This window comes from Eretmochelys imbricata, chromosome 3, assembly GCF_965152235.1.
Source record: "Eretmochelys imbricata isolate rEreImb1 chromosome 3, rEreImb1.hap1, whole genome shotgun sequence".
Classification (NCBI taxonomy): Eukaryota; Metazoa; Chordata; order Testudines; family Cheloniidae; genus Eretmochelys; species Eretmochelys imbricata.
The window spans coordinates 16,571,347-16,597,416 of record NC_135574.1 but is presented as its reverse complement, the minus strand read 5'-3'; the positions used below and the strand labels follow the sequence as shown (position 1 = coordinate 16,597,416).

Here is a 26,070-nt window from a genome sequence, read left to right as displayed (position 1 = left end):
TGCTAGTTCATCATTTAGCAGTAAGGCATACCAAACAACTGATGGCCTTCCATGGTGTTCATGACCTTAAATACTTGTGAAATATATTGTGCCTCAATCCTTGGCAGAAGCTTGGTTACAATATACATATTAAATCCATTTAGATCTTATAAATAAGTTTCTCCAGCCCCTCAATTATTGTTATATTTAATTCCCTCCAGTCGAAGGCTTCTGTGTATTCATCCCCACAAAAGTCACAATGGCTTTTCGATGCCATATTGCATTGGAAGTTCTTCTCTAATTTGCTGTCCAGTTAGCAATAAAAGGGGTGCTTTTTGGTTATACTTTTTTTCCAGCATATCTCCGCCTCCCAGATATCTGTACTTCAGGTTATTTTCTGACAGATCTTTTAGTTTGAGTTTTTCCAGGTGAATTTCATTCCAAAGTGAATCAATATTTCTAAACTCTCTAGGTTCTTTTCTGCACCCTCTTATAGACTTGGCCTTCGCAACATCCTCTGGCAAGGAGTTCCACAGGTTGACAGTGCATTGTGTGAAAAAATACTTCCTTTTGCTTGTTTTAAACCTGCTGCCTATTCATTTCATCTGATGACCCCTAGTTTTAGTGTTATGAGAAGGAGTAAATAACACTTCCTTATTTACTTGCCCCACAACTGTCATGATTTTGTAGATGTTTATCATATCCACCCTTAGTCATCTCTTATCCAAACTGAAAAGTCTCAGTCTTATTAATCTCTCCTCATATGGCAGTCGTTCCATACCCCTACTCATTTTTGTTGCCCTTTTCTGAACCCTTTCCAATTCCAAAATATTTTTTTAAAAGGAGTGACCAGATCTGGACACAGTATTCAAGATGTGGGCATACCATGGATTTATATAGAGGCAATATGATATTTTCTGTCTTATTATCTATTCCTTTCTTAATGATTCCTAACATTCCGTTCACTTTTTGACTGCCAGTGCACATTGAGTGGATGTTTTCAGAGAACTATCCACAATGACTCCAAGATCTCTTTCTTGAGTAGTAACAGCCAATTTAGACCCCATCATTTTGTACATATAGTTGGGATTATGTTTTCCAATGTGCATTACTTTGCATTTATCAACACTGAATTTCATCTGCCATTTTGTTGCCCAGTCACCCAGTTTAGAGAGATCCTTTTGCAGCTCTTTGCAATCTGCCTGGAACTTAACTATCTTGAGTAGCTTTGTATCATCTGCAAATTTTGCTACCTCACTGTTTACCCCTTTTTCCAGATCATTTATGAATACACTGACTAGGACTCGTCCCAGTACAGACCCCAGGGGACCGCTATTTACCTCTCTCCATTCTGAAAACTGACCATTTATTCCTACCCTATCTTTTAACCAGTTATCAATCCATGAGAGGACCTTCCCTCTTATCCCATGACAGCTTACTTTGCTTAAGAGTCTTTGGTGAGGGACCTTGTCAAAGGCTCTCTCAAAATCTAAGTACACTATATCCACTGGACCCCCCCCTTGTCCACGTGCTTGTTAACCCTCACAAAGAATTTAAGTAGATTGGTGACGCATGATTTCCCTTTACAAAAAACCATGTTGACTCTTCCCCAACAAATTATGTTCATCTATGTGTCTGACAATTCTGTTCTTTACTATGGTTTCAACCAGTTTGCCCGGTACTGAAGTCAGGCTTACCAGCCTCTAATTGCCAGGATCACCTCTGGAGCCCTTTTTAAAAATTGGCACCACATTAGCTATCCTCCAGTCATTTGGTACAGAACCTGATTTAAATGATAGGTTACAGACTACAGTTAAAACAACAAGGACTCCTTGTGGCACCTTAGAGACTAAAATTTATTTGGGCATAAGCTTTCGTGGGCTAAAACCCACTTCATCAGATGCATGGAGTGAAAATACAGTAAGAAGAATATATATTATAGCACATGAAAAGATGGGAGTTGCCTTACTAAGTGAGGGGTCAGTGCTAACGAGCCAATTCAATTAAGGTGGAAGTAGCCTATTCTCAATAGTTGACAAGGGGTCAATACCAAGGGAGGGAAAATTACTTTTGTAGTGCTAGCTAGGCCAATGCAATCAAGGTGGCCCATTTACAACAGTTGACAAGAAGGTGAGTATCAGCTGAGGGAAAATTATTGTTGCTGATAGGTTTGTTATCCCTTAGGGTATACAGCAGAAGAAAGGTGTAATATAATCACCTTTTAAAGCAACAGAAAGTGAACTTCCAACTGGGATTTTTGAAGTCAGTGATCTGTGTATATTTGCACAAGTCTAATTTATGCTCAGAGATGCATAATGTGTATATGCAGATCTGATATCTCTACACTCACTCTGCACCTAACTTAGAAAAGCTAGTCCTTCATTTATAATGTAATGGTCTAGACCTTAAACCATAACTGCACAGACACCTAGCTAACCCTGACAACTTTAAAATAGTTAAATGGGTTGGGGAAAATTAATTATAAACACAACAGTGACAGAGGCAAGAAAAGATGAAATTTCATCTTGAAACATTTTGAAACAAATTGAAATGAAGTATTTCAATTAGATATTCTCATTTATTTTTGACTTTCCCATTTTGACTTACATTTCAAAATTATCTAAAAAAAAGTTTCAATAAGGTTGTTTTGAATTTAAAAAATTTGGAATTTCTGTTCCATGAAAATTTCCAAGTCTCAGTTTTTTTGGCCTAACTCAGGACAAATGTCAATGTGTCAGAATTTCCCACAGGACAAAAATTCCATTTTTTAAAAACCAGCTCTATTTTTTAAAATATATAAAATTCAATTTCTGCTTTGATAGTACTAACAAATTGAAAATGAATCAAAAAATTGGCATCATAACATTGTTATGTGGTATAATGCATTAAGATTTAGTTGGGGACTGGTCCTGCTTTGAGCAGGGGGTTGGACTAGGTGACCTCTTGAGGTCCCTTCCAACCCTGATATTCGATGATTCTAAGTATTTTTTTTATATATATCTGCATTTCTGGCAAAGGATCTGTGGCTTTTCTTTAGATTGTAAGAAAAGAAAAAGCACTAAAACTTACTGGAAAGTCCTTATCAGACTCTTGTATTTGAACAGCAAAGTTGTCTGGGAAGACCCCTTCTTTACCGTTAAGCTCTCCTTTCCACCATCCTTGTTCTCCAGGATCCTAAAACAACAAATGGTACTATTTATTTGAACAACATTATTTAATATTTACTCATTTTATGGAGCAAGTACAGCTCCAGAAAAAAAACATGCACAAGTATTCATTATATAGTACAAAAACCCATCTCCTTTTACCAATGTTGTAAAATCTCACCTCAACTGAAAAAAATGCAGTGTTTTTCAAGAGGAAGCCTTATTAAAAAGTTCAATTATATTTGGGAAGGAGCTGCGAGTAGCTCAGGGTTTGATAGAATCAGATGTCCTTACTATTCAACTTGTTTTTTTATTATTTGTTTTAAAACAAGAATTAAAACGGTTAAGAATATCTATTTGAAAGGGATATGTGAATGGAAGTGGAATAAAGAAATGTAGATATAAAAGAAACCTCCTAATGCATTGCACAACCTTAGCCACTGCCCTGGAAGACAAATTATTTCTCTTACATTCACAGATCTCTTCCAAATATCTCTCTCTCTTTATATATGGCTATATCTTGTTTGAATGATTTAATTTTATGAGAACTACTGGACTGAGAAAGGCAAGAGAGAAAATTAATATGATCTGTATGGGAGGGGACAAGTTAAGAATACAGTAGAAAGAGCCAGAGAAAGGTATTTCTGTTTCAGAGTTCAGTGTAACAGCACATATTTTTGGAGGATTGAGGGTTTAATATGTTCAACCCTTTTTACAGGGTATTGCAACCCCTTAACGCACAGAATCAGGTTGCTTAAAATAATTTTAGTAATTCTATTTAAGGTTTTTCTTCCAACATTAATAGCTATCACCACTTTATACAGGTTGAATAAACCATGATTGAAATATGCTACTTTTGACAGAAACAACTGGCTCATTCTATCCACAGAAGATTAGGTCCTAGCATGCATATCCAAATCAGAACAGCTGGTGAATCTCAGAACAAAAAAATTCATAAACACACTGAGCTAAATGAAGGAAGCACCAATGCAAGAAACTAAAACCAAATTGACACCCTGCCAGTTTATAGACTCAAATTAGTTTATCATTTCTCCCATTAAGTCTCTTTGCAAACTTGACATTATCCTCTGGAGTTTACTAAATTTTGTTAATGCCAGGAACCCAGCAATTATGAGCTTTAGCACAGAAAGGCCCCAATCTTCCAATTGGATCTGAGTGGATACAAGTGCCCTTATATATCTCATTCCATGGTCAGAGTCGAAGGGAGACAGTTTATATTTAATACTGGATACAGGGAAACTGAGGGGGGAAGGGGGGGTGAAGAGGGGGAGGTGGAGACATCAGTTCCAAGCAACAATGGGAGGCTAAAATGAGTACAAATTTTAAAACCTTGTGAGGACTGGACTGTATCCTTATGCAAACCGAGATCTAACCTGATATGAAAGAACGCCGTCTTTACAAAACAAAATATAGTGCCACTGCTGTGTATTGTGCTTTGTAAGTAATATGCATCATCCTACAGGTTTTCAGTAGCATTCCACTTATGGAGAAAACCAATGAAGTATTTATCCGCACAGACAAACTGGCATAAACTCAGTTCTTCTATTTTGAAAACATGCAAAAACTACTTTAGAAGACAGCCACAGGCTCAGAAACTATGTTTGTCCCCGTTTCATTCGCTAATCTATAATTATGCTTCCCTTTGTTTGAAAAGTGAACACAGGAAGACTGAAAAATAGAAAAAAGTTAATTACTCCAGCCCCTAGCTATGTTAACCGCTATGACATTAAGTGCAGAAATTTAGATAAGATCAAAAACTGGGATTGAGTTAGTTACTGTGATAAGTATTTTTAAGAAATCTAGACTTTGCAAGCAGTGTGGTCCAGTGGATAGAGATTGGACTGGGATTAAGGACACTGGACTAGGTTCTATTCCTGACTCCACTGCTGACCTGCTGTATGACCTTGGATAAATCACTCTGTCTACATGTCCTTCGGTCTCCTTCTGTAGTCTTGCCTACTTGGATAGTAAGCTCTTTGGGGCACGAATTGTCTTAATCATTTGGCGCTTATGAAAACCTACTGTGACAGGGTCAGGCCCGATGGCTATAGGAGAGTAATAGAAGGCAGATATATTAGCCACAGGTTAAGTAGGTCCCTTTTCCCTGGGTAAGATAACAGGGAAGGTTCCAGAACAATCAGGAACCTTCTGGAGACAATTAAGACAGGTTGATTAGAACACCTGTAGCCAATCAAGAAGCTGCTAAAATCAATTAAGGCAGGCTAATCAGGGCACCTGGGTTTTAAAAAGGAGCAGTCTGGAGCTGGGTGCATGTGAGGAGCTGGGAGCAAGAGGCACTAGGAGTGGAGAGTGAGAACGTGGACTGTTGGAGGATTGAGGTGTACAAGCATTATCAGACACCAGGAGGAATGTCCTATGGTGAGGATAAAGAAGGTGGCTCTGGGAAGAAGGATAAAGGCGTTTGAGGCGCAAGTGGTGTTCTCGTCCATCCTCCCCGTGGAAGGAAAAGGCCTGGGTAGGGACCATCGAATCGTGGAAGTCAACGAATGGCTACGCAGGTGGTGTCGGAGAGAAGGCTTTGGATTCTTTGACCATGGGATGGTGTTCCATGAAGGAGGAGTGCTGGGCAGAGACGGGCTCCACCTTACGAAGAGAGGGAAGAGCATCTTTGCGAGCAGGCTGGCTAACCTAGTGAGGAGGGCTTTAAACTAGGTTCACCGGGGGAAGGAGACCAAAGCCCTGAGGTAAGTGGGAAAGCGGGATACCGGGAGGAAGCACAGGTAGGAATGTCTGGAGGGGAGGGCTCCTGCCTCATACTGAGAATGAGGGGCTATCAGCAGGTTATCTCAAGTGCTTATATATGAATGCACAAAGCCTTGGAAACAAGCAGGGAGAACTGGAGGTCCTGGTGATGTCAAGGAATTATGATGTGATTGGAATAACAGAGACTTGGTGGGATAACTCACATGACTGGAGTACTGTCATGGATGGTTATAAACTGTTCAGGAAGGACAGGCAGGGCAGAAAAGGTGGGGGAGTAGCACTGTATGTAAGGGAGCAGTATGACTGCTCAGAGCTCCGGTACAAAACTGCAGAAAAACCTGAGTGTCTCTGGATTAAATTTAGAAGTGTGAGCAACAAGAGTGATGTAGTGGTGGGAGTCTGCTATAGACCACTGGACCAGGGGGATGAAGTGGATGAGGCTTTCTTCCGGCAGCCCGCAGAAGCTACTAGATCGCACGCCCTGGTTCTCATGGGTGACTTTAATTTTCCTGATATCTGCTAGGAGAGCAATACAGCGGTGCATAGACAATCCAGGAAGTTTTTGGAAAGCGTAGGGGACAATTTCCTGGTGCAAGTGCTAGAGGAGCCAACTGGGGGGGAGCTTTTCTTGACCTGCTGCTCACAAACCGGGAAGAATTAGTGGGGGAAGCAAAAGTGGATGGGAATCTGGGAGGCAGTGACCATGAGTTGGTTGAGTTCAGGATCCTGACACAGGGAAGAAAGGTAAGCAGCAGGATACGGACCCTGGACTTCAGAAAAGCAGACTTCGACTCCCTCAGGGAACGGATGGGTAGGATCCCCTGGGGGACTAACATAAAGAGGAAAGGAGTCCAGGAGAGCTGGCTGTATTTCAAGGAATCCCTGTTGAGGTTACAGGGACAAACCATCCCGATGTGTCGAAAGAATAGTAAATATGGCAGGCGACCAGCTTGGCTTAACGGTGAAATCCTAGCGGATATTAAACATAAAAAAGAAGCTTACAAGAAGTGGAAGGTTGGACATATGACCAGAGAAGAGTATAAAAATATTGCTCGGGCACGTAGGAATGAAATCAGGAGGGCCAAATCGCACCTGGAGCTGCAGCTAGCGAGAGATGTCAAGAGTAACAAGAAGGGTTTCTTCAGGTATGTCGGCAACAAGAAGAAAGTCAAGGAAAGTGTGGGCCCCTTAATGAATGAGGGAGGCAACCTAGTGACAGAGGATGTGGAAAAAGCTAATGTACTCAATGCATTTTTTGCCTCTGTCTTCACGAACAAGGTCAGCTCCCAGACTGCTACGCTGGGCATCACAACATGGGGAATAGATGGCCAGCCCTCTGTGGAGAAAGAGGTGGTTAGGGACTATTTAGAAAAGCTGGACGTGCACAAGTCCATGGGGCCGGACGAGTTGCATCTGAGAGTGCTAAAGGAATTGGCGGCTGTGATTGCAGAGCCATTGGCCATTATCTTTGAAAACTCGTGGCAAACGGGGGAAGTCCCGGATGACTGGAAAAAGGCTAATGTAGTGCCAATCTTTAAAAAAGGGAAGGAGGAGGATCCTGGGAACTACAGGCCAGTCAGCCTCACCTCAGTCCCCGGAAAAATCATGGAGCAGGTCCTCAAAGAATCAATCCTGAAGCACTTACATGAGAGGAAAGTGATCAGGAACAGTCAGCATGGATTCACCAAGGGAAGGTCATGCCTGACTAATCTAATCGCCTTCTATGATGAGATTACTGGTTCTGTGGATGAAGGGAAAGCAGTGGATGTATTGTTTCTTGACTTTAGCAAAGCTTTTGACACGGTCTCCCACAGTATTCTTGTCAGCAAGTTAAAGAAGTATGGGCTGGATGAATGCACTATAAGGTGGGTAGAAAGTGGGCTAGATTGTCGGGCTCAACGGGTAGTGATCAATGGCTCCATGTCTAGTTGGCAGCCGGTGTCAAGTGGAGTGCCCCAGGGGTCGGTCCTGGGGCCGGTTTTGTTCAATATCTTCATAAATGATCTGGAGGATGGTGTGGATTGCACTCTCAGCAAATTTGCGGATGATACTAAACTGGGAGGAGTGGTAGATACGCTGGAGGGCAGGGATAGGATACAGAGGGACCTAGACAAATTGGAGGATTGGGCCAAAAGAAATCTGATGAGGTTCAATAAGGATAAGTGCAGGGTCCTGCACTTAGGACGGAAGAACCCAATGCACAGCTACAAACTAGGGACCGAATGGCTAGGCAGCAGTTCTGCGGAAAAGGAGCTAGGGGTGACAGTGGACGAGAAGTTGGATATGAGTCAGCAGTGTGCCCTTGTTGACAAGAAGGCCAATGGCATTTTGAGATGTAAAAGTAGAGGCATAGCGAGCAGATCGAGGGACGTGATCGTCCCCCTCTATTCGACATTGGTGAGGCCTCATCTGGAGTACTGTGTCCAGTTTTGGGCCCCACACTACAAGAAGGATGTGGATAAATTGGAGAGTCCAGCAAAGGGCAACAAAAATGATTTAGGGGTCTGGAACACATGACTTATGAGGAGAGGCTGAGGGAACTGGGATTGTTTAGTCTGCAGAAGAGAAGAATGAGGAGGGATTTGGTAGCTGCTTTCAACTACCTGAGAGGTGGTTCCAGAGAGGATGGTTCTAGACAATTCCCAGTGGTAGAAGAGGACAGGACAAGGAGTAATGGTCTCAAGTTGCAGTGGGAGAGGTTTAGGTTGGATATTAGGAAAAACTTTTTCACTAGGAGGGTGGTGAAACACTGGAATGCGTTACCTAGGGAGGTGGTAGAATCTCCTTCCTTAGAAGTTTTTAAGGTCAGGCTCGACAAAGCCCTGGCTGGGATGATTTAATTGGGGATTGGTCCTGCTTTGAGCGGGGGGTTGGACTAGATGACCTCCTGAGGTCCCTTCCAACCCTGATATTCTGTGATTCTATGATAAGGTGTTGGGAGGAGGCCATGGGGAAGTAGCCCAGGGAGTTGTAGTTGTCGCACAGCTGTTCCAAGAGGCACTCTAGACAGCTGCATTCCACAGTGCCCTGGGCTGGAACCCGGAGTGGAGGGCAGGCCCGGGTTCCCTCCAAATCCTCCCAACTCCTGGTCAGACACAGGAGGAGTCAACCTGGACTGTGAATTCAGAAAAACGGCCAAGCTGAGGGCTGCCGTGAAGCTCCAAGGCGAGCAAATCCGCCAGTGAGCGCAAGACCCACCAAGGTAGAGCAGGAACTTTATCACACTACCTAACTTCCAGGTCCTACTGTAATGCAAGCAAATAATGAAACAAGAAAATCATTGTAGCTATCATTAAAGACATGTTGGAATCTCTTGGAAAAACTCAAAATCCTTTTAAAGAAGCTTAGCTTATGTGTATTTATGCTCCTCACTGTAGACTACTATGAACATGAAAACTGGATTGTAGTTAATATGCTTCCAATTCCCCACCTAAATCAATCCTCTAATATCCCACTTAGTAAAATATGATTAATAGAAAAAGATTATGGACTATAGGTGAGGAAAATTAAGCAGTAACCAATGATTTTCAGCCCTTTTTTTTCTTGTCTTTACAGCAGAACATTTATAAAATGGGTTAGGGATGCAACTGCTGCCTTTCAACACTGACTCTCTCTTTCATATTAGCACAAATAAGTGAATATTCAGACAAAGTTTATTCCTTCAAGTAGCAAGACAGATTGTCCACCATAAAGCTGTTTTGTTAAGTACTATGATTCTGAGATCCCAAATGTTACAAAACATTTGGATTTTCATACTGACAATAATCCTTGCTTAAAATATATTTACATTAAATATTGCATGTCAAAATTTCAGTGCAAAATTCAACTGTTTCTTTAAAAAGAGAACTCAACTCACTCCTACAACCCAGTCCACCACACCTGGAAATCCATGGGGGAAGTGATTGCCAAATGAAAAGTGGTCAAAACCAATAAAGAAAGGACTTATTTTCATGCTTTTATGAGATTATGGCACAGCATATGGTTAACTTCTAGGGCAAACTAGGATCTATTACCAAAATAAAATAATTTATATAAATAAATTTATATTTATGCTGAACAAAACCGATCTGGAAAGAATGAGATCTACTGCTGATAAGGCCAGGTCTACTCTATAAATTTACACTGGTATAACTATGTTGCTCAGGGGTGTAAAAAAGTGTACATCCCTGAGCAATGTAGTTATATCAACCTAACCCCAGGCGTAGACAGTGCTATGTTGGCGGGAGAGCTACCGCCTCTCGTGGAGATGGATTAACTGCACCAATGAGAAAAGCTCTCTCGTTGGCATAGTAGCGTCTTCCCTGAAACACTGCAGCTGTGACAATGCAGCATTTTAAGTGTAGACCTGCCCTTTTATTCTGTACTTCAACTACATTCACAAAAACTCTGAGTGATTAGTAAACCCTTACCTTACTTATTATCTGGATAATCTCGCCTTCTTTAAAACCAAGTTCATTTTCATTTGAACCTTCAAAGGCCAAAGAAGTCCTGCAATATTCCTTGGCTGAAACAAAGAAGCAAAATGGCTGCATTTGCAGAGTGTTCTAATCTGTTGTATGAATGAAGGTACATAAATAAAAGCTCAAAATTATTGTCTTTTTTAGAAGGATAACTACTAATACAATCATCTTTTGATCCAATATATATCAACCAACTTCAGTATGTTTTACAATGTCCAGCAGAACACGACAAAAATAAGACAGTAGTATACTCTTTATTCAATTCTCCCACTTTAGACATCAGAATTGAAGCTCTGCAACTAGAGTTGAACATCTCCCTAGTTTTGTTTAACATGTACGTCTGGCAGAGATTTTCATTAGGGCTGTCAAGTGATTAAAAAATTAATCGCAATTAACTGCACAAATAATCGCACTGTTAAACAATAATAGAACACTATATTTTTGGATGTTTTCCACATTTTCAAATATAATTAATTTCAATTACAACACAGAATACAAAGTGTATAGTGCTCATCTTATTTTTATTAAAAGTATTTACACTTGTAAAAAACCAAAAAAATAGTATTTTGCAATTCACCTAATACAAGTATTGTATTGTAATCTCTTTATCATGAAAGTTGAATTAACAAATCTAAAAAAAATGCACTCAAAATAAAAAAGTGTAAAATGTTAGAGCCTGCAAGTCCATTCAGCCCTACTTATTCAGCCAGTTACACAGGCCTGGTCTACACTACATCGAATTTAGCAGCGTTATCTCGATTTAACCCTGCACCCGTCCACATGATGAAGCCCTTTTTTTCGACTTCCAGGGCTCTTAAAATCGATTTCTTTACTTCACCCCGACGAGGGGATTAGCGCTGAAATCGGCCATGCCGGCTCGAATTTGGGGTACTGTGGACGCAATTCGACAGTATTGGTCTCCGGGAGCTATCCCAGAGTGTGATCGGTCAATTGTGATCGCTCTGGACAGCGCTCTAAATTCAGATGCACTGGCCAGGTACACAGGAAAAGGCCCGTGAACTTTTGAATCTCATTTCATGTTTGGCCAGCGAGGCGAGCTCACCCGCACAGGTCACCATGCAGAGCTCATCATCACAGGAGACCATGCAGTCCCAGAATCGCAAAAGAGCTCCAGCATGGACCGAACGGAAGGTACGGGATCTGATCACTGTATGGGGAGATGAATCTGTCCTGGCAGAACTCCATTCGAAAAGACGAAATGCCAAAATATTTGAAAAAAAATCTCCAATGGCATGAAGGACAGAACACATGCATAAAATTTGCAGGATTAGGGCCTTATACTTTAGTTACAAATTGTATAACTATGTAAAAACACTTGTGACAGTTTGGGAATATGTCATTTTATGAATTCCTTTTTGTTTTATGTCAAGCACTTATAATTGTAACCTTCAGTGTGGATTAGAATTTCCATTCTGTCACTGGAATAGATACATATCGGAAATAAACAGTGGTATTAACCCTGTATTGTTCTACTCTGGTAGAACAATGGGGTTGCTACCAGTACAGCCATTGACTTAGAGACTCTGCCCAGCAGAGCACCTGAGTGTTGGTACATGGAACTTCCCCAGTGAAGAAAGAGAAGAGAGAGATGGATATAACCTGCTCTTAAAAGAGAGACTCTCACTAAGCAAAGGGAGCCATTTTTCATCAGAAAGAGAAGACAGAACCCCTCCTGCCTCTTACCCCTGTCCCACCCCACTCACACACCAGGAGGAGTGGGGACAGTGGGGAGGAGGAGAAGGCAGGAGGAATTTTGATTTATTCCAGGACTCTCAGGACTAGTGAGGAATTTTGAGGGAGGGAACTGGGTTCAGGTGTTTCTTGCTTTGCCTAGATCTGTCACTCTCCTGTGCTGCCCAAAATGTGTGTGTTTAAGAAGTTCCTTTGCAAAGTCTGTGTTATTTTCTTTAACTCTCATGTGGTCCCTAATGAGAAACTATAAACCAGAGTGCCCATGAAGGTGGAGTCTGGGGAGGAACGCATAGGTGACTGGAGAGGCTTGGGATGTCCTGTACTGGTCCCAGGACCTATGGTATCTGGACTACAGAGTTCCACATCCCAAAGAAGGGTGCCAGACAGATTCCGCACCCACGGAGCATACGCTAGAATCCCAGAGGTACAGATTGTGACTGCACTCAGCCGGCTTGAAAGCACACTGGATCCAAAAAGTTGGGTCCAATACAGCAGACCAGTAACCATTTACTAGGGTGGGAACACAGTCAGGGCTGAAACATCACCTTCTATGTAACCCAAGAACATCTTCATCTTGTCTTTTTACTATAGAATTACCAGAGCGCAAAAATCCAAGAAGGTGACTAATAGAAAAATATCTCAACCACTTAACCTATTCAACAAGTTAACAACAGTATATTTAATGCACAAATAATTACTCAAGGATCTTGCTATTTTAACTAGTCTTGTGCCTGGCAGTAAATAAAAGGTTATTTCTAATTGAACTGCAGTTTAATATGGAAGATCATCCACAGATTCAGTACTTCAAGGAAGTTTATGAGTGTACTACAGTGAAGCAGCAGTGGTCGTAGCTGTTGTCCTTTGAAAGGTCTTAAATCTGATTACACTGAAAACAAACTGAAGTTGTAGTTTCTTTAGCAAAAAGATGTTTATTTACTTGTACTAATGACCAAAACAAACTTCCAGAAGCAGAAGAGAGACACTAAAATGATGTCCTGATAATCAAAATGTTTTAAGAAGATGTGTATTTATTTTATTAACCAATTAACTAACCATTGGTGGTTTACTTCCATGCCCACCTCCTCAAAAGTAAGGATATTATTCTTAATATATTTTCGTAACAATAAACCTATGTAAATTGAGATATAGTTTTTAAAACAAATAAATAAGCTCTCCTCACAGGACATCAGACAGTCTTATTTTGTCATGTAAAAGTTAACCATCTGGTTTTCAGACAGCATTTAATCACCTGGGTAACTGAGCATCTCCACATGTTAGTCTCCACACCTTAGAGCAGGGGTGGGCAAACTTTTTGGCCCAAGGGCCACACCTGGGTATTGAAATTGTATGGCAGGCCATGAATGCTCACGAAATTGGGAGTGGGGGTGAGGGCTCTGGCGGGGAGCGGGCTCTGGGGTGGAGCCAGAAATGAGGATTTCAGGAAGGGGCTCCGGCTGGAGGTGAGGGCTCTGGGGTGGGGGTGGGGAGTGAGGGCTACGGCTGGGGGTGAGGGCTCTGGGGTAGGGCTGGGGGTGAGGCGCTGAGGATGCAGGACAGTGTTCCGGGCTGGAACACCTCCAAGGGGTTTGGAGGCTGGAAGGGGGAATCAGGGTTGTGGCAGGGGGTTAAGGTTGCAGGAGGGGGTCAGGGTTGCAGGCTCCGGACAGCACCTACCTCAAGCGGCTCCCAGCTGCATGCCCCCCACTCCGGCTCCTACATGGAGGCGCAGCCAGGTAGCTCTGTGTGCTGCCCTGTCCACAGGCACCACCCCTTCAGCTCCCACTGGTTGCAGTTCTCATCCAATGTGAGCTTCAGGGGCGACACATAGGGCAGAGGCAGCATGCAGAATCCCATGGCTGCCCTATGCGTAGGAGCTGGAGGCAGGACATGTCACTGTCTCTGGGAGCTGCACAGAGTGGGGCAAGCCCCGGACCCCACTCCCCAACTGGAGCTTGAGGGCCGAATTAAAACGTCTGGAGGGCCAGATGCAGCCCCCGGGCCATAGTTTGCCCACCTCTGCTTTAGAGAGACCATCATTTAACTACTTAATACAAATAAATCATATAAATCAACATAGCTGCTGAGGATCTGATTGAAATTTGCATGCTGTTAGCCAGAGGTCTTTTTCAGGCTACAGAAAAGGTTAAATAAAATGAAAATTAACATTCTCAGATATGGATCCTCCATGTTGTTGGATTAATTCTATCTTTCAATGCATCACCCAAAATTTAAGCATTAAAAAAACAAAACAAATTTTCTAGCCATTTTGATTGTGAAAATAGACTTCATGATGTAAACGGCTACACTGCTGGCCTGTTGAGTCTACAAGGCAGTGAGCTGTCTGTATCTCCCCCTTAACACTCTATTAGAAGGTTAGTTAACTTTTCATAGATTCTTAGATTCCAAGGCCAGAAAATACCATTGTGATTGTCTCGTATAACCTCCTGCATAACACAGGACAGAGAACTTCCCCAAAACAGTTCCTAGAGCAGATCTTTTAGAAAAATATCCAATCCTGATTTAAAAGTTATTAGTGAAGGAAAATCCACCATGACCCTTGATAAGTTGCTCCAACAGTTAATTACTCTCACTGCTCAAAATTCCACCTTATTTCCAATCTGAATTTGTCTAGCTTCAACTGCTAGCCATTGGATAGTGTGTTATACCTTTCTCCGTTAGATTGAAGAGCCCATCATCAAATATTTGTTCCTCATGTATGTATTTGCAGACCGTAATCAAGTCACCCCTTAACCTTCTTTTGTTAAGATAAATATATTGAGCTCCTTGAATTTGTCACTATAATTCAGCTTTCTAATCCTTTAATCATTCTCATGGCTCTTCTCTCAACCCTCTCCAATTTATCAACAGCCTACTTGAATTGTGGACACAGGACTCCAGCAATGGTCACACCAGTACCAAATATAAAAGGTAAAATAAATCCTCTACTCCTCCTCAAGATTCTGTTTACGCATCCCAGAACAGCACTAGCTCTTTTTTGTCTCAGTATTGCACTAGGAGTTCATGTTCACTTGATTATCCTCCACAATACCTAAATCTTTTTCAGAGTCACTGTTTCCCAGGATAGAATCCCCCATCATGCAAGTACTGTATGGCTTGCACTTGGGCTTTTACCATGAGACCTATGTTGAGGAGGGATGGGGGGGAGAAACCCCACACCCTATACCAACGTAGCTCTGCTGGTAAAACTGTAAGCATAGGCCAGACACAGTGGTTTATTTCAATGTACTTAATTCTGAAAATGATTCAGCTAAAGTAAATAGCTTGCCTCTTATTTTGATGTGTGTCTATGCACAAACTTGCACCAGTTTAACTAAACGTATTTAAAAATACATCTTTAAGCAAACCAATGCCAAGTTTGTGTGTGGACAAGACTCACAATAAAAGTCAAAAAACATATTCAGTTAAAACAATACAAAACCCTCTGTGGGTACTCCTAGATCAGATAAAACAGGCTACATTGGTACAGGCACAACCTCAATATTTATTGATGCAAGCTAAACCTACAGAAGCCAGAGTTACACCAATATAAGTGTCTACACAGGATTTTGCATCTTTAGTTAAATCAGGGCAACTGTGTGTGTAGACGAGGCCTTATATTTTTAGGGATAGCTCCTACGTTAATTGGATTCCACCTGTAATTATATGATCTGAAAACTCTGAATTTTAATACAAGCAGAAATGTGGGAAGTCAACCTCCGACTTCAGTTTCCACACATCTGTAAAGAGTGGGTAAACCTACCGTACTTAGTATTTGTAAGACACTTTGAAGCTGAAAAACTATTTTGAGAGTTCTAAGTACATTTTTACTAAATAAAAATTTAAGGTCTTAAATAAGAACAAGTTATTTTACTGTATACTTCCATAACTACATACATCTTCATAGAGAATAGATAATACTAGGATACTTAATGTCCTGCCTCAGTGCAGGGGTTGAACTAGATGACCTATCGAGGCCCCTTTCAGTCCTACACTTCCACGACTCTTTGACTAGAAAATAAAACGAGGCAAATATACTTTAACCTTACCTTTTGGTTTGCTTTCTGTTTCTACTTTTGTAACATCTACTGCAGGTTCTGCTTTTGTTACACTAGGAAACTGGGTTAGTTTTGGTCCCGGCGGAAGGTTAGGTAGTGGCTAAACAAATGCAAGAGAAAAAAAGATACGCACAATTACGTATTAGAAAGGGAGAGTGCAAAATTAAAAGCATTTTGTTTTGATTTGGCTATAAGACACCTTCTCATGATTTGACCATCTGAAATGGTGACAGCTCTCTTTTACAATTAGGTAATTAATTCCATATGTCAAGGGTGTCACTCATTCTTTGAGAGGGTCACATTACGTATTTAATTTAGTTAGGTTCTATAATTACAATATTAAGGCCACTGATGCAATAGGAGTGAGACAGCCAAGCAGCAACTTCATCTTTTTCCACCAACACCATCGTGGTGGGATTCAGTCCCCAGGAGGGCTGAAGTGCTTAGCAGTTGCAGAAAGAGCAGACTACAGGACTTCACTGTTTATAGCAGCAGTTTAAGATGACAGCTGCTCGTCCTGCCTTCCACTCACTCCTAATACACCGGACCCTTGCTAGAACGTGGGATTTGTGATCCATGTGCGGTATCGCATTAACGCGGGGACCGCATTAAAATGAATTCCAATTAAAGTAATTAAATTTGGGATCCATGGCCGCGACTGCATCATATGCAAATTCGCGCTATATAGATGCGCGTCCTAGCGAGGGTCCGGTGTATCTGCCACAGCATACATCAAAGGGGATAAAAACATTAGCTGGATGTTTCTGTTAAAATGAACTCTGCAGACATTTAATTTGCCATCGACCTTGTGAGTTAATATCCCATTACAATAATTTACCAGATTTCTCCAATCCAAGACATTGTTTCAGGCTTACTGAGCCTGCAGACAGATTCAGACTGCTTAAGTCACTTTCAGACGTTTTCTTCGCAATAGAACTAACCAGGAATTTTGATGAAACAGTTTGTCAGAAAATGCTGATCACTGAACCTGAAACTTTTCACAGAAACTTATCAGTTTTGGCAAAACTGTTCAGGAAAAGTTTCTTAGGTGCAGGATGGAATTTTGAAACCACATAGAGAGATCCTCACCCTAGTGGGCGCTCATCTGTAATGTGGGAAAATCCAGGCACAGCAGGGACTTGAACCTGAGTCTCCCACATCCCAGGCAAGTGCCCTAACCTCCAGGCTCTTGGGTATACTGGGATGGCTTCTTCTCCCTCCCCCACAAAACAAACCAACAAAAGGTCTCAGTTACAATTCAATGAGGAACAGGAAAAAAAATTAAATCTCAAAATTTTTTGCAGAATGGGAAAACTTTTCTGACCAACTCTTCTTCACAATCATATATCAAACAGAAACTTAGGCCCTGATCCTATAACCAATACTCACCTGAGTAATCCTACTGAAACTTCTCACATCAGTAAGCACCACTCATGTGAGCAAGGGTCACTGATCTTCCCCTTTCATTTATTAAAAACCAAATTTTGTAGAGCTTAAACAAGATCCAGATTAATACATACAAGCCAAAACAGATCATATAACCACATGAGCATCCTTCACAAAAATGTAACAGTGCTATATAAAGGAATCACTCCACCTAGCACTGAAATAAACCACCTCCAAGATGAAACTAGTTTAGCAGCACACAGAAATAGTTTTAGAGGGGAAGTGTAGGAAATTATATCCAATTAAAAATGCACGTGGAAGTAAGCAAAATATAAATACCCCCAAGTTGGAATTTAGCCAAGGCACGGGAGTTAACTAAAGCTCATCCTGTATCTTGCAACGCAGTGCACTGTCCAAAGGTACTTAGTGAATCTGAAACATATCACAGTGGTGTAAGTTTGGACTCTACCTTCCAATCCCAGTTTGCAAAGCCCTCAACTCATTCTAACATATCCTAAAAATGCAATTTTCCCCCCGAACTACCAACCACTACCGAATACCTTCCCATCACTCCACCAATACCATTAGACAGGTTTCAGAGTAGCAGCCGTGTTAGTCTGTATCCGCAAAAAGAAAAGGAGGACTTGTGGCACCTTAGAGATTAATTAACAAATTTATTTGAGCATAAGCTTTCGTGAGCTACAGTTCACTTCATCGGATGCATTCAGTGGAAAATATAGTGAAAGCTTATGCTCAAATAAATTTGTTAGTCTCTAAGGTGTCACAAGTCCTCCTTTTCTTTTTGCAAATACCATTAGAGATAGTGAGCCGCATTAGCAATTAAAAAAAAAATACTGAAGTCTTCATTAAAGTTAACTCCCTGCTCTGGGTCAGCCAGTACTCATCTTTTCTGTGTCATACATTGCAAAAGTTCTTTGGAGCAGAGACAATCTCCATAAATTCATCTCTTATAAAAAAGTGTCAAATTCTGGCTAGCATTTTATTATTATTTTTTGGCAAAACACCAGGCATAAGTGGGTATGTTAAATTCAACTGCAGCTTCAAATGGTTTATTTCACAGCCTTTAAATTGTTCAGACTCTTTTCTCAATTCACTTCCTTGCTTTTTCTTACTGAGAGAGAGACTGACTGTAACAGTTTACAGGATAAGCCTATTAAGTGAACAAAAAGACAAGCTTCCTCCCATCACATATTTGGGTACTGCTATACGGTAAACCCACACAGTATAAAGTCTGATCATCCATTAGAATCTAAATCATACAAACATGTCTTTGATAGGATAACTGTACTCCATCACATCAGTCAGAAAGAAAACAGGTGAATCCCAGACACTTCTAAAGAACCAATTTTTCACTATAAGAAAGCGATCAGTTCCACTTAAATCAACCTCTGAAATTCCAACTATGATATTTACATTAACATTGTAATGGCTTACAATATTTCTTACTAAGAGAAAAGAGATCGGACAAAAATGCATTTAGCCAGCTTTAAAAAGTCTCCTTAAATACTTTTTTAAAGTTAATTTATGTAGCATGTTTTAAACAGGTTTACAAATCCTTCCATGTAAATATCAGAGACAAAACCACCATTACAACAGTAAGCTTTTGTTTAGCAAATCAGATCTTTCTATTTAAAACGTCTAATTTTGTGGTTGCTACTTTTGTCTTTATTTCATAGAATCACAGAATCATAGAATATCAGGGTTGGAAGGGACTCAGGAGGTCATCTGGCCCAACCCCCGCTCAAAGCAGGACCAATCCCCAATTAAATCATCCCAGCCAGGGCTTTGTCAAGCCTGACCTTAAAAACTTCTAAGGAAGGAGATTCTACCACCTCCCTAGGTAACGCATTCCAGTGTTTCGCCACCCCCATAGTGAAAAAATTTTTCCTAATATCCAAACTACACCTCCCCCACTGCAACTTGAGACCATTACTCCTTGTCCTATCCTCTTCTACCACTGAGAATAGTCTAGAACCATCCTCTTTGGAACCACCTCTCAGGTAGTTGAAAGCAGCTATCAAATCCCCCCTCATTCTTCTCTTCTGCAGACTAAACAGTTCCCTCAGCCTCTCCTCATAACTCATGTGTTCCAGACCCCTAAATCATTTTTGTTGCCCTTCGCTGGACTCTCTCCAATTTATCCACATCCTTCTTGTAGCGTGGGGCCCAAAACTAGACACAGTACTCCAGATGAGGCCTCACCAATGTCGAATAGAGGGGGACGATCACGTCCCTCGATCTGCTCGCTATGCCCCTACTTATACAGCCCAAAATGCCATTGGCCTTCTTGGCAACAAGGGCACACTGCTGACTCATATCCAGCTTCTCGTCCACTGTCACCCCTAGGTCCTTTTCCGCAGAACTGCTGCCTAGCCATTCGGTCCCTAGGCCGTAGCGGTGCATTGGGTTCTTCCGTCCTAAGTGCAGGACCCTGCACTTATCCTTACTGAACCTCATCAGATTTCTTTTGGCCCAATCCTCCAAGTTGTCTAGGTCCCTCTGTATCCTATCCCTGCCCTCCAGCGTATCTACCACTCCTCCTAGTTTAGTATCATCCACAAATTTGCTGAGAGTGCAATCCACACCATCCTCCAGATCATTTATGAAGATATTGAACAAAAACGGCCCCAGGACCGACCCCTGGGGCACTCCACTTGACACTCCATTGTGCTTAGATATTTCAAGGGTTTAAGAACCATACATGAATTCTTATATAAATTGTGCATTACTGTGCACAACAGTTTAGGATGGAGAGCTCTCATTTTATTGTTGACTCTCGGGTGGATTCAACCAGACAACATTTTAACTGAGCTTTTCCAAATCTGAGTTAAAAACTCTGTCAGAATCTGTTTGCCTAGGACACTGTCCAAATGCTAAGCAGAGAGGTTTTCTTCAGCCTCTCAGCACTGATGAACAGTGGTGAAAGTCTCAATCATATCAAAATAAATTCCACACCAAAGTAACTATACATATTCCCTTACCCCCTGCCAGCCCCTTACCAAACTGAATTGAGTAAGATGTAGCAAGATCAGGCACTTCCATGCATCTTCTCTCATAATACATGGGGGAAAGGGGGCATAAGATGAAAATATAAAGGCAGGAATGGCAAACTGATTACAGAAAACCTTGTTTATTATTTACACAATACACAGGTAAAAAAGAAAAGTAGTACTTGTGGCACATTAGAAACTCTGGAACTCTCAGTCACCAGGTCACATCGAAGCCAAGAACTCAACAGGATCCATAAAAAGGACTGGACATTTATATTCATAAATAAAATTACTACCCACAATTGCTAAGTACCACAAAATATTTCATGTATTTATCCTCACCCATGTCTTGTGTTACACCCATGTAAGATGGTGAAGTATCACCATTTTACAAGTGGGAAACTGTGGTACAGAAAGACTAAAGGACTTGCCCGAAGTCACAGGAAGCCTGTGGCAGAGCAGAGAATTTAAAACCAGGTCTGCAGAGTTCCATGCTAGCACCCAAAGCACTGGACGCTCCTTCCTCTACAATGAAGATATAAAAAATTATTAATGATTTAAAATTTTGGCAGGGATATAAACACGCACGATTCAGGGCATAAGACAGGATACTGGACTAGAGGGCTCACTAGCCTGATCAGGTAAGGCAATGTTTTTTTATGAACAATGTTAAGGCTGCAATACCTGAAATGTAATGAGATATAAAAAAAAGTTTGAACGGTACAAAAATATGGTTGGAGAGCAAAAAATATTTTCTATTGTGCACTGTAACCAGATGTTTAGTCCAACATTAACTGCAGAGTTTTTCCCTTTCAGTACACTACTGCCTATTACTACAACAATCAAACCAAATAAGACAGAAGACTCAATCCTGAGCGCTAGTTGTTTCAGAATCAATTTAGATTTTTAAAAATATAAATTACAGGATTCATGCACCTCTGCACTTCTTGGTTGCATCAGAAGCAGAAGTACAAAAATCTCATGAGAAAGGACATTTTCATTATTTCTACTACTGAAATCAGGAAGTCTCACAAAAAAGCCTGTTCTTGTGAAAATACAAGATCAAACAGGTTCAAATAAAGTACAGATAAGCACTGAAACCCTTTACATTCACTGATGACTACTTTGGGCAGAGCCGTATCATTAGTGGGGTAAGGAGGAGGAGGTGTACATATAGAATACTAATCAGATAATCATCTGGTTTAGAAGGTACTGTTTTCTTTTTCCTCTCTTCTATTGCCTTGTGACAATCTAGTGATCATTTTGAATGGATGGTATCCATCACTTTTGTACTTTGTCTTTTGACACTTACTTGAAATATATATTAGTTTTCAAAAAGCACAGGACTGGCGTGCATTCCCTTTTTTAGTTCTGCTATACACTGATATTCCATCTGCTTTTCTGTATCTCAGTTTCCCGCTTCGTGAAATAGGGTTGTTAAACCACTTCATGGAAGTGTTGAGAGATCTAATGCATTTATATCTGTAAGATCCTAGGACAGAAGGTGCTCTAATTACCAGGTAATTTTTTTTTTAAATTAAAGATATTAACAATATGGTTTTAATTTGGATTCTCAAGACAACATGCTCAAATATGGGCCACCACAAACCTTATCTTGCTTTTTCTCCTCTGAATCATTACTGGATAATCTCGTTTTAAGTTTCACTGAACCTTCTTTAAAGATATCTCCAAACCCAACTCCTCGGATTTTCTTTGGCTGTGCTATTGGTCCAGCTCCAGGTTCATTTCCGTTCCCTGGAGAGGCCACAGGCGAGGGAGAACCAGTGAAAAGAGACTCTGAAAAATTGAGAGAAAATGGTTTTAATGTATAAATTAATAAATGCCACTATTACTGTTAATCAGACAGTCTGGAAATCAAATCAGAAAATTGTTCCTTTGTATAAATGTCTTTATGTACATTGGTCTTGCCCAATAGACCTTAGAATTGCAGTTCCATCCTTAAGTTCACACATTTCCTGCTAGCTAGATATTTAGAAAGAGACTACGTCTAGGATGGAGGGATAGCTCAGTGGTTTGAGCATTGGCCTGCTAAACGTAAGGTTCTGAAGGGGCCATTTAGGGATCTGTGCCAAAAAAATGGGGATTGGCCCCGCTTTAAGCGGGGAGTTGGACTACATGACCTCCTGAGGTCCCTTCTAACCCTGATATTCTATGATTTTAAGAAGCATTTCAAGGCAGTTTACAATGACACTATTTCTGCACCACATGTGTACTGAAAAAAGAAAAGGAGTACTTGTGGCACCTTAGAGACTAACCAATTTATTCGAGCATAAGCTTTCGTGAGCTACAGCTCACTTGCATCCGATGAAGTGAGCTGTAGCTCACGAAAGCTTATGCTCAAATAAATTGGTTAGTCTCTAAGGTGCCACAAGTACTCCTTTTCTTTTTGCGAATACAGACTAACACGGCTGTTACTCTGAAACCTGACACGTGTACTGGTAACCCTTAGCCGCCATCAAGAAATCAGATCATTGATTTGTGGCCTGATTTCTCAAACATCAGGCAGGAAGGCAATCTGTTATTTTCATCAGCTGTAAATTTTTCACCAGCTCTGATGAAATATGCTCCTGCATCTTTTTGACTGAGTATTTTTATTTCTACATGGTGTAACGAACTATGCATGTGTTATTGCTGTCAGCAGCAGTAGCTACTCAACTCAGAAGTACTGCAGAACACCTCACAGTTAATTCTTCCATGTTTGGACAGCCGGAGCAAAAGGGCAATTGCGGCCTAATTAAACATTAAAGAAAGGATGTTTCCCATCATAGCTACCAATTTAAGCTTTCCCCAGACCTCAAACAACTGATGAAAATAACTCAAATCAATTTCACTTTAATTATTACTGTTATTTTTAAAGAGTTAATTATGAACAGGTTAAAAAAGTATCTAAATTCTATTTTCATGTTACTTTTCATCATCATTCAGTTTACCAGATGCAGCTGTCCAACTTTAATCGTTGTTACATGGTGCACTATTTACAACTGATTAAAAAAAACTTTGAAAAATGGTGTTAAGGGAACCGCGTGGTTTGTTTGCGAACAATGAATGTCACTACAGTTGCATGCAGCTGATGGTCAGGAATTCAAGACCTAGGACAGGGTTGGGCAAACTTTTTGGCCCGAGGGCCATATCTGGATATGGAAATTGTACGGCGGGCCATGAATGCTCACAAAATTGGGGGTTGGGGTGTGGAAGGGGGTGAGGGCTCCGGCTGGGGGTGTGGGCTCTGGGGTGGGACCAGTAATGAGGAGTTCAGGGTTGGGAGGGTACTCTTGGCTGGGACCGAGAGGTTCGGAGGGCGGGAGGGTGTCAGTGGTGCAGGCTCCAGGTGGCCTTTACCTCAAGGAGCTCTCAGAAGCGGCGACATGTCCCCACTCTGGCTTGAACGCGGAGGCGTGGCCAGGCGGCTCTGCGCATTGCCCTGTCGGCAGGTGCCACCCCTGCAGCTCTCATTGGCCATGATTCCCAGCCAATGGGAGCTGTGGGGGCAGCCCTTGGGGCAGGGGCAGCATGCAGAGCCCCTGGCTGCCCTTACGCATAGGAGCCGGAGAGGGGACATGCCACTACTTTCGGGAGCCGCGTATGTGGGGCAAGCCCCTGACCCCACTTCCCGGCTGGAGTGGGAAAAGTCCCAGGCCCTGTTCCCCGGCGGGAGCTTGAGGGCCAGATGCAGCCCGCAGCCGTAGTTTGCCCACCCCTGACCAAGGAGCTGCTTTTAAATGTTTTAGCTTAAAAGACCCCCACACTAGTATTTACAAGCAAACTGGCTTTCCACCTGAAGAATGCATGGGAAAAATAAAAGTCATTTGAAACTTAAAACTCCAATTATTTATCAAACTCAAAATACCCTTTCATATCATTTAACTTTAGCCCTTCAACTCGAGCTCTTTCTAGGGGCTCGTATGTATGTATGAACTCCTCAGAACTGCTGTGTTCCATTTCTGATGGAACACTCCCCCTCCTGCAACTGTGATTTGAGAACTGGTCATATGGGCCTTAATCTTCTCCCTACCTTCCTTTAAGCATGTTACTCTTTGTGCATCTATGAGGGAAATACCCATCTACAAAAGCACTCCCCTCCAGCTCTTCTTCTCACTGATAGGAAGCCTCTAGGCTACAAGATGCATGTTAGTCTTAAAGGATCACACCCTTATGGGGGGCTTACTCAATTGTTGCTGTCTCTGGCAAACAGGGAAGAAAAAAAAATAATGTTGCTCAAAATATAATGCATGGTAGCTATTGGGAACATGATTTTCAGAAGTGCTGAGCACCTGCAACTCCAAATGTAGTTACACATTCAGCATTTCTGAAAAGAACAGATCCTTAATAGCTACCACCAGAAAATAGGCTTTCATTGCAAGTTATGCAGAACACTATGTTTGGAAATGAAAAACATAATTTCACAGCACAGACACTGGATTTGTGAATTTAACAGCTATTTTTAAACCAACTAGTCTTTAGTCCTGATTCACAGAACAGCTGCTAAACTAATTCCTGAATTGTTCAGAACAGTTCACACTTTTGTCCTGCTTCTGATAACTTTTCCAGCACTGATGCAAAACCCGCAGAAATATTCCCCACATTAGCGTATTCTCTCTTCCAGCTCTAGGCACCACCTTGCCAGAAACTAAAAGCTCAGAGCCCCTTACAGCTAAAGTACAGTCTACTGAAATTTTTGCAATGCTCTCTTTTCTTTGATCACTATGTAGTTGTCAAAAAAAACAGGTCTTAAGATCAGTTTTTAGTACTGATTTGTTCACTTTGCATATCACTGTGGACAAACAGTGTTCTATATGAGCAAGTTTTTCTTCTTCAAACTGTAAAGTCTTCTCTAAATTACAGTTTACAGAAACTAGATTAAGTCATTGCATTTCCTATAAACCATTCATTTGCTTGGAGTCCCTATCAACATTATGATGCTTTTCAGCTATTACAGTCTACTTCTGCCATTCTCCTGGTCATGAAACCATAACCACAAAGGATTGAAATTTGATGTAATCCTAAAGTGATGAGTTAATAGTTGAAGTTGGTAATATTAAAAAGGGAAATTCATCAAGGACACAAGACACGGCATAATGGGGATGTATCATACATTACTGCTAATGGCAACCAGAGAATCCGGCATCCCCTCCTCCTAAAATTCAACACTCCATGTGAAGTATTTCAAATTTAGTGATACCTTTATATTGCTTTAGGCCTATTACCAAATCCATTCAGGTTAAACCCTTAGTGCTAGCCAGCAGTGTCATGGTTGTCAGAATAGGGTGAGAAAAATAAAAAAACCCAAATACTTACTTCTTGATATGAAGGAATTATAATTTTAGGTCCCAATCCTAAAACTTAACTCTAAGCATATGAATACTCCTATTATCACTGAAGTTATGCACTTAAGTGTTTGCAAGATCAGGGCCTTAACCTTAATTTTGTGATTGGAGACATAAGAAAAAATGTAATTACATTTTTGTGAGGTTCTCTCAAATTATTGAGGTTCTCTCAAACCAGGGTTCTACTTGCTTTACAAAGGGATAGTCCCTGCCCTCACAATCTACATAAC

At 41.2% G+C, this 26,070-nt stretch overlaps 1 protein-coding gene across 1 annotated transcript in view; it reads right to left on the bottom strand.

The window, feature by feature from the left end:
- The window catches only part of CD2AP (CD2 associated protein), a 157,182-nt gene that overhangs the window by 37,274 nt on the left and 93,838 nt on the right, over window positions 1-26,070 (bottom strand). Inside the window, exons 6-9 of the mRNA XM_077811530.1 lie at window positions 22,105-22,292; window positions 16,090-16,198; window positions 10,280-10,374; window positions 3,049-3,153 (exon numbers count right to left, since the gene is read on the bottom strand). Coding sequence (XP_077667656.1) covers window positions 3,049-3,153; window positions 10,280-10,374; window positions 16,090-16,198; window positions 22,105-22,292 — 497 coding nt within the window. The remainder of the gene's footprint in view (window positions 1-3,048; window positions 3,154-10,279; window positions 10,375-16,089; window positions 16,199-22,104; window positions 22,293-26,070) is intronic.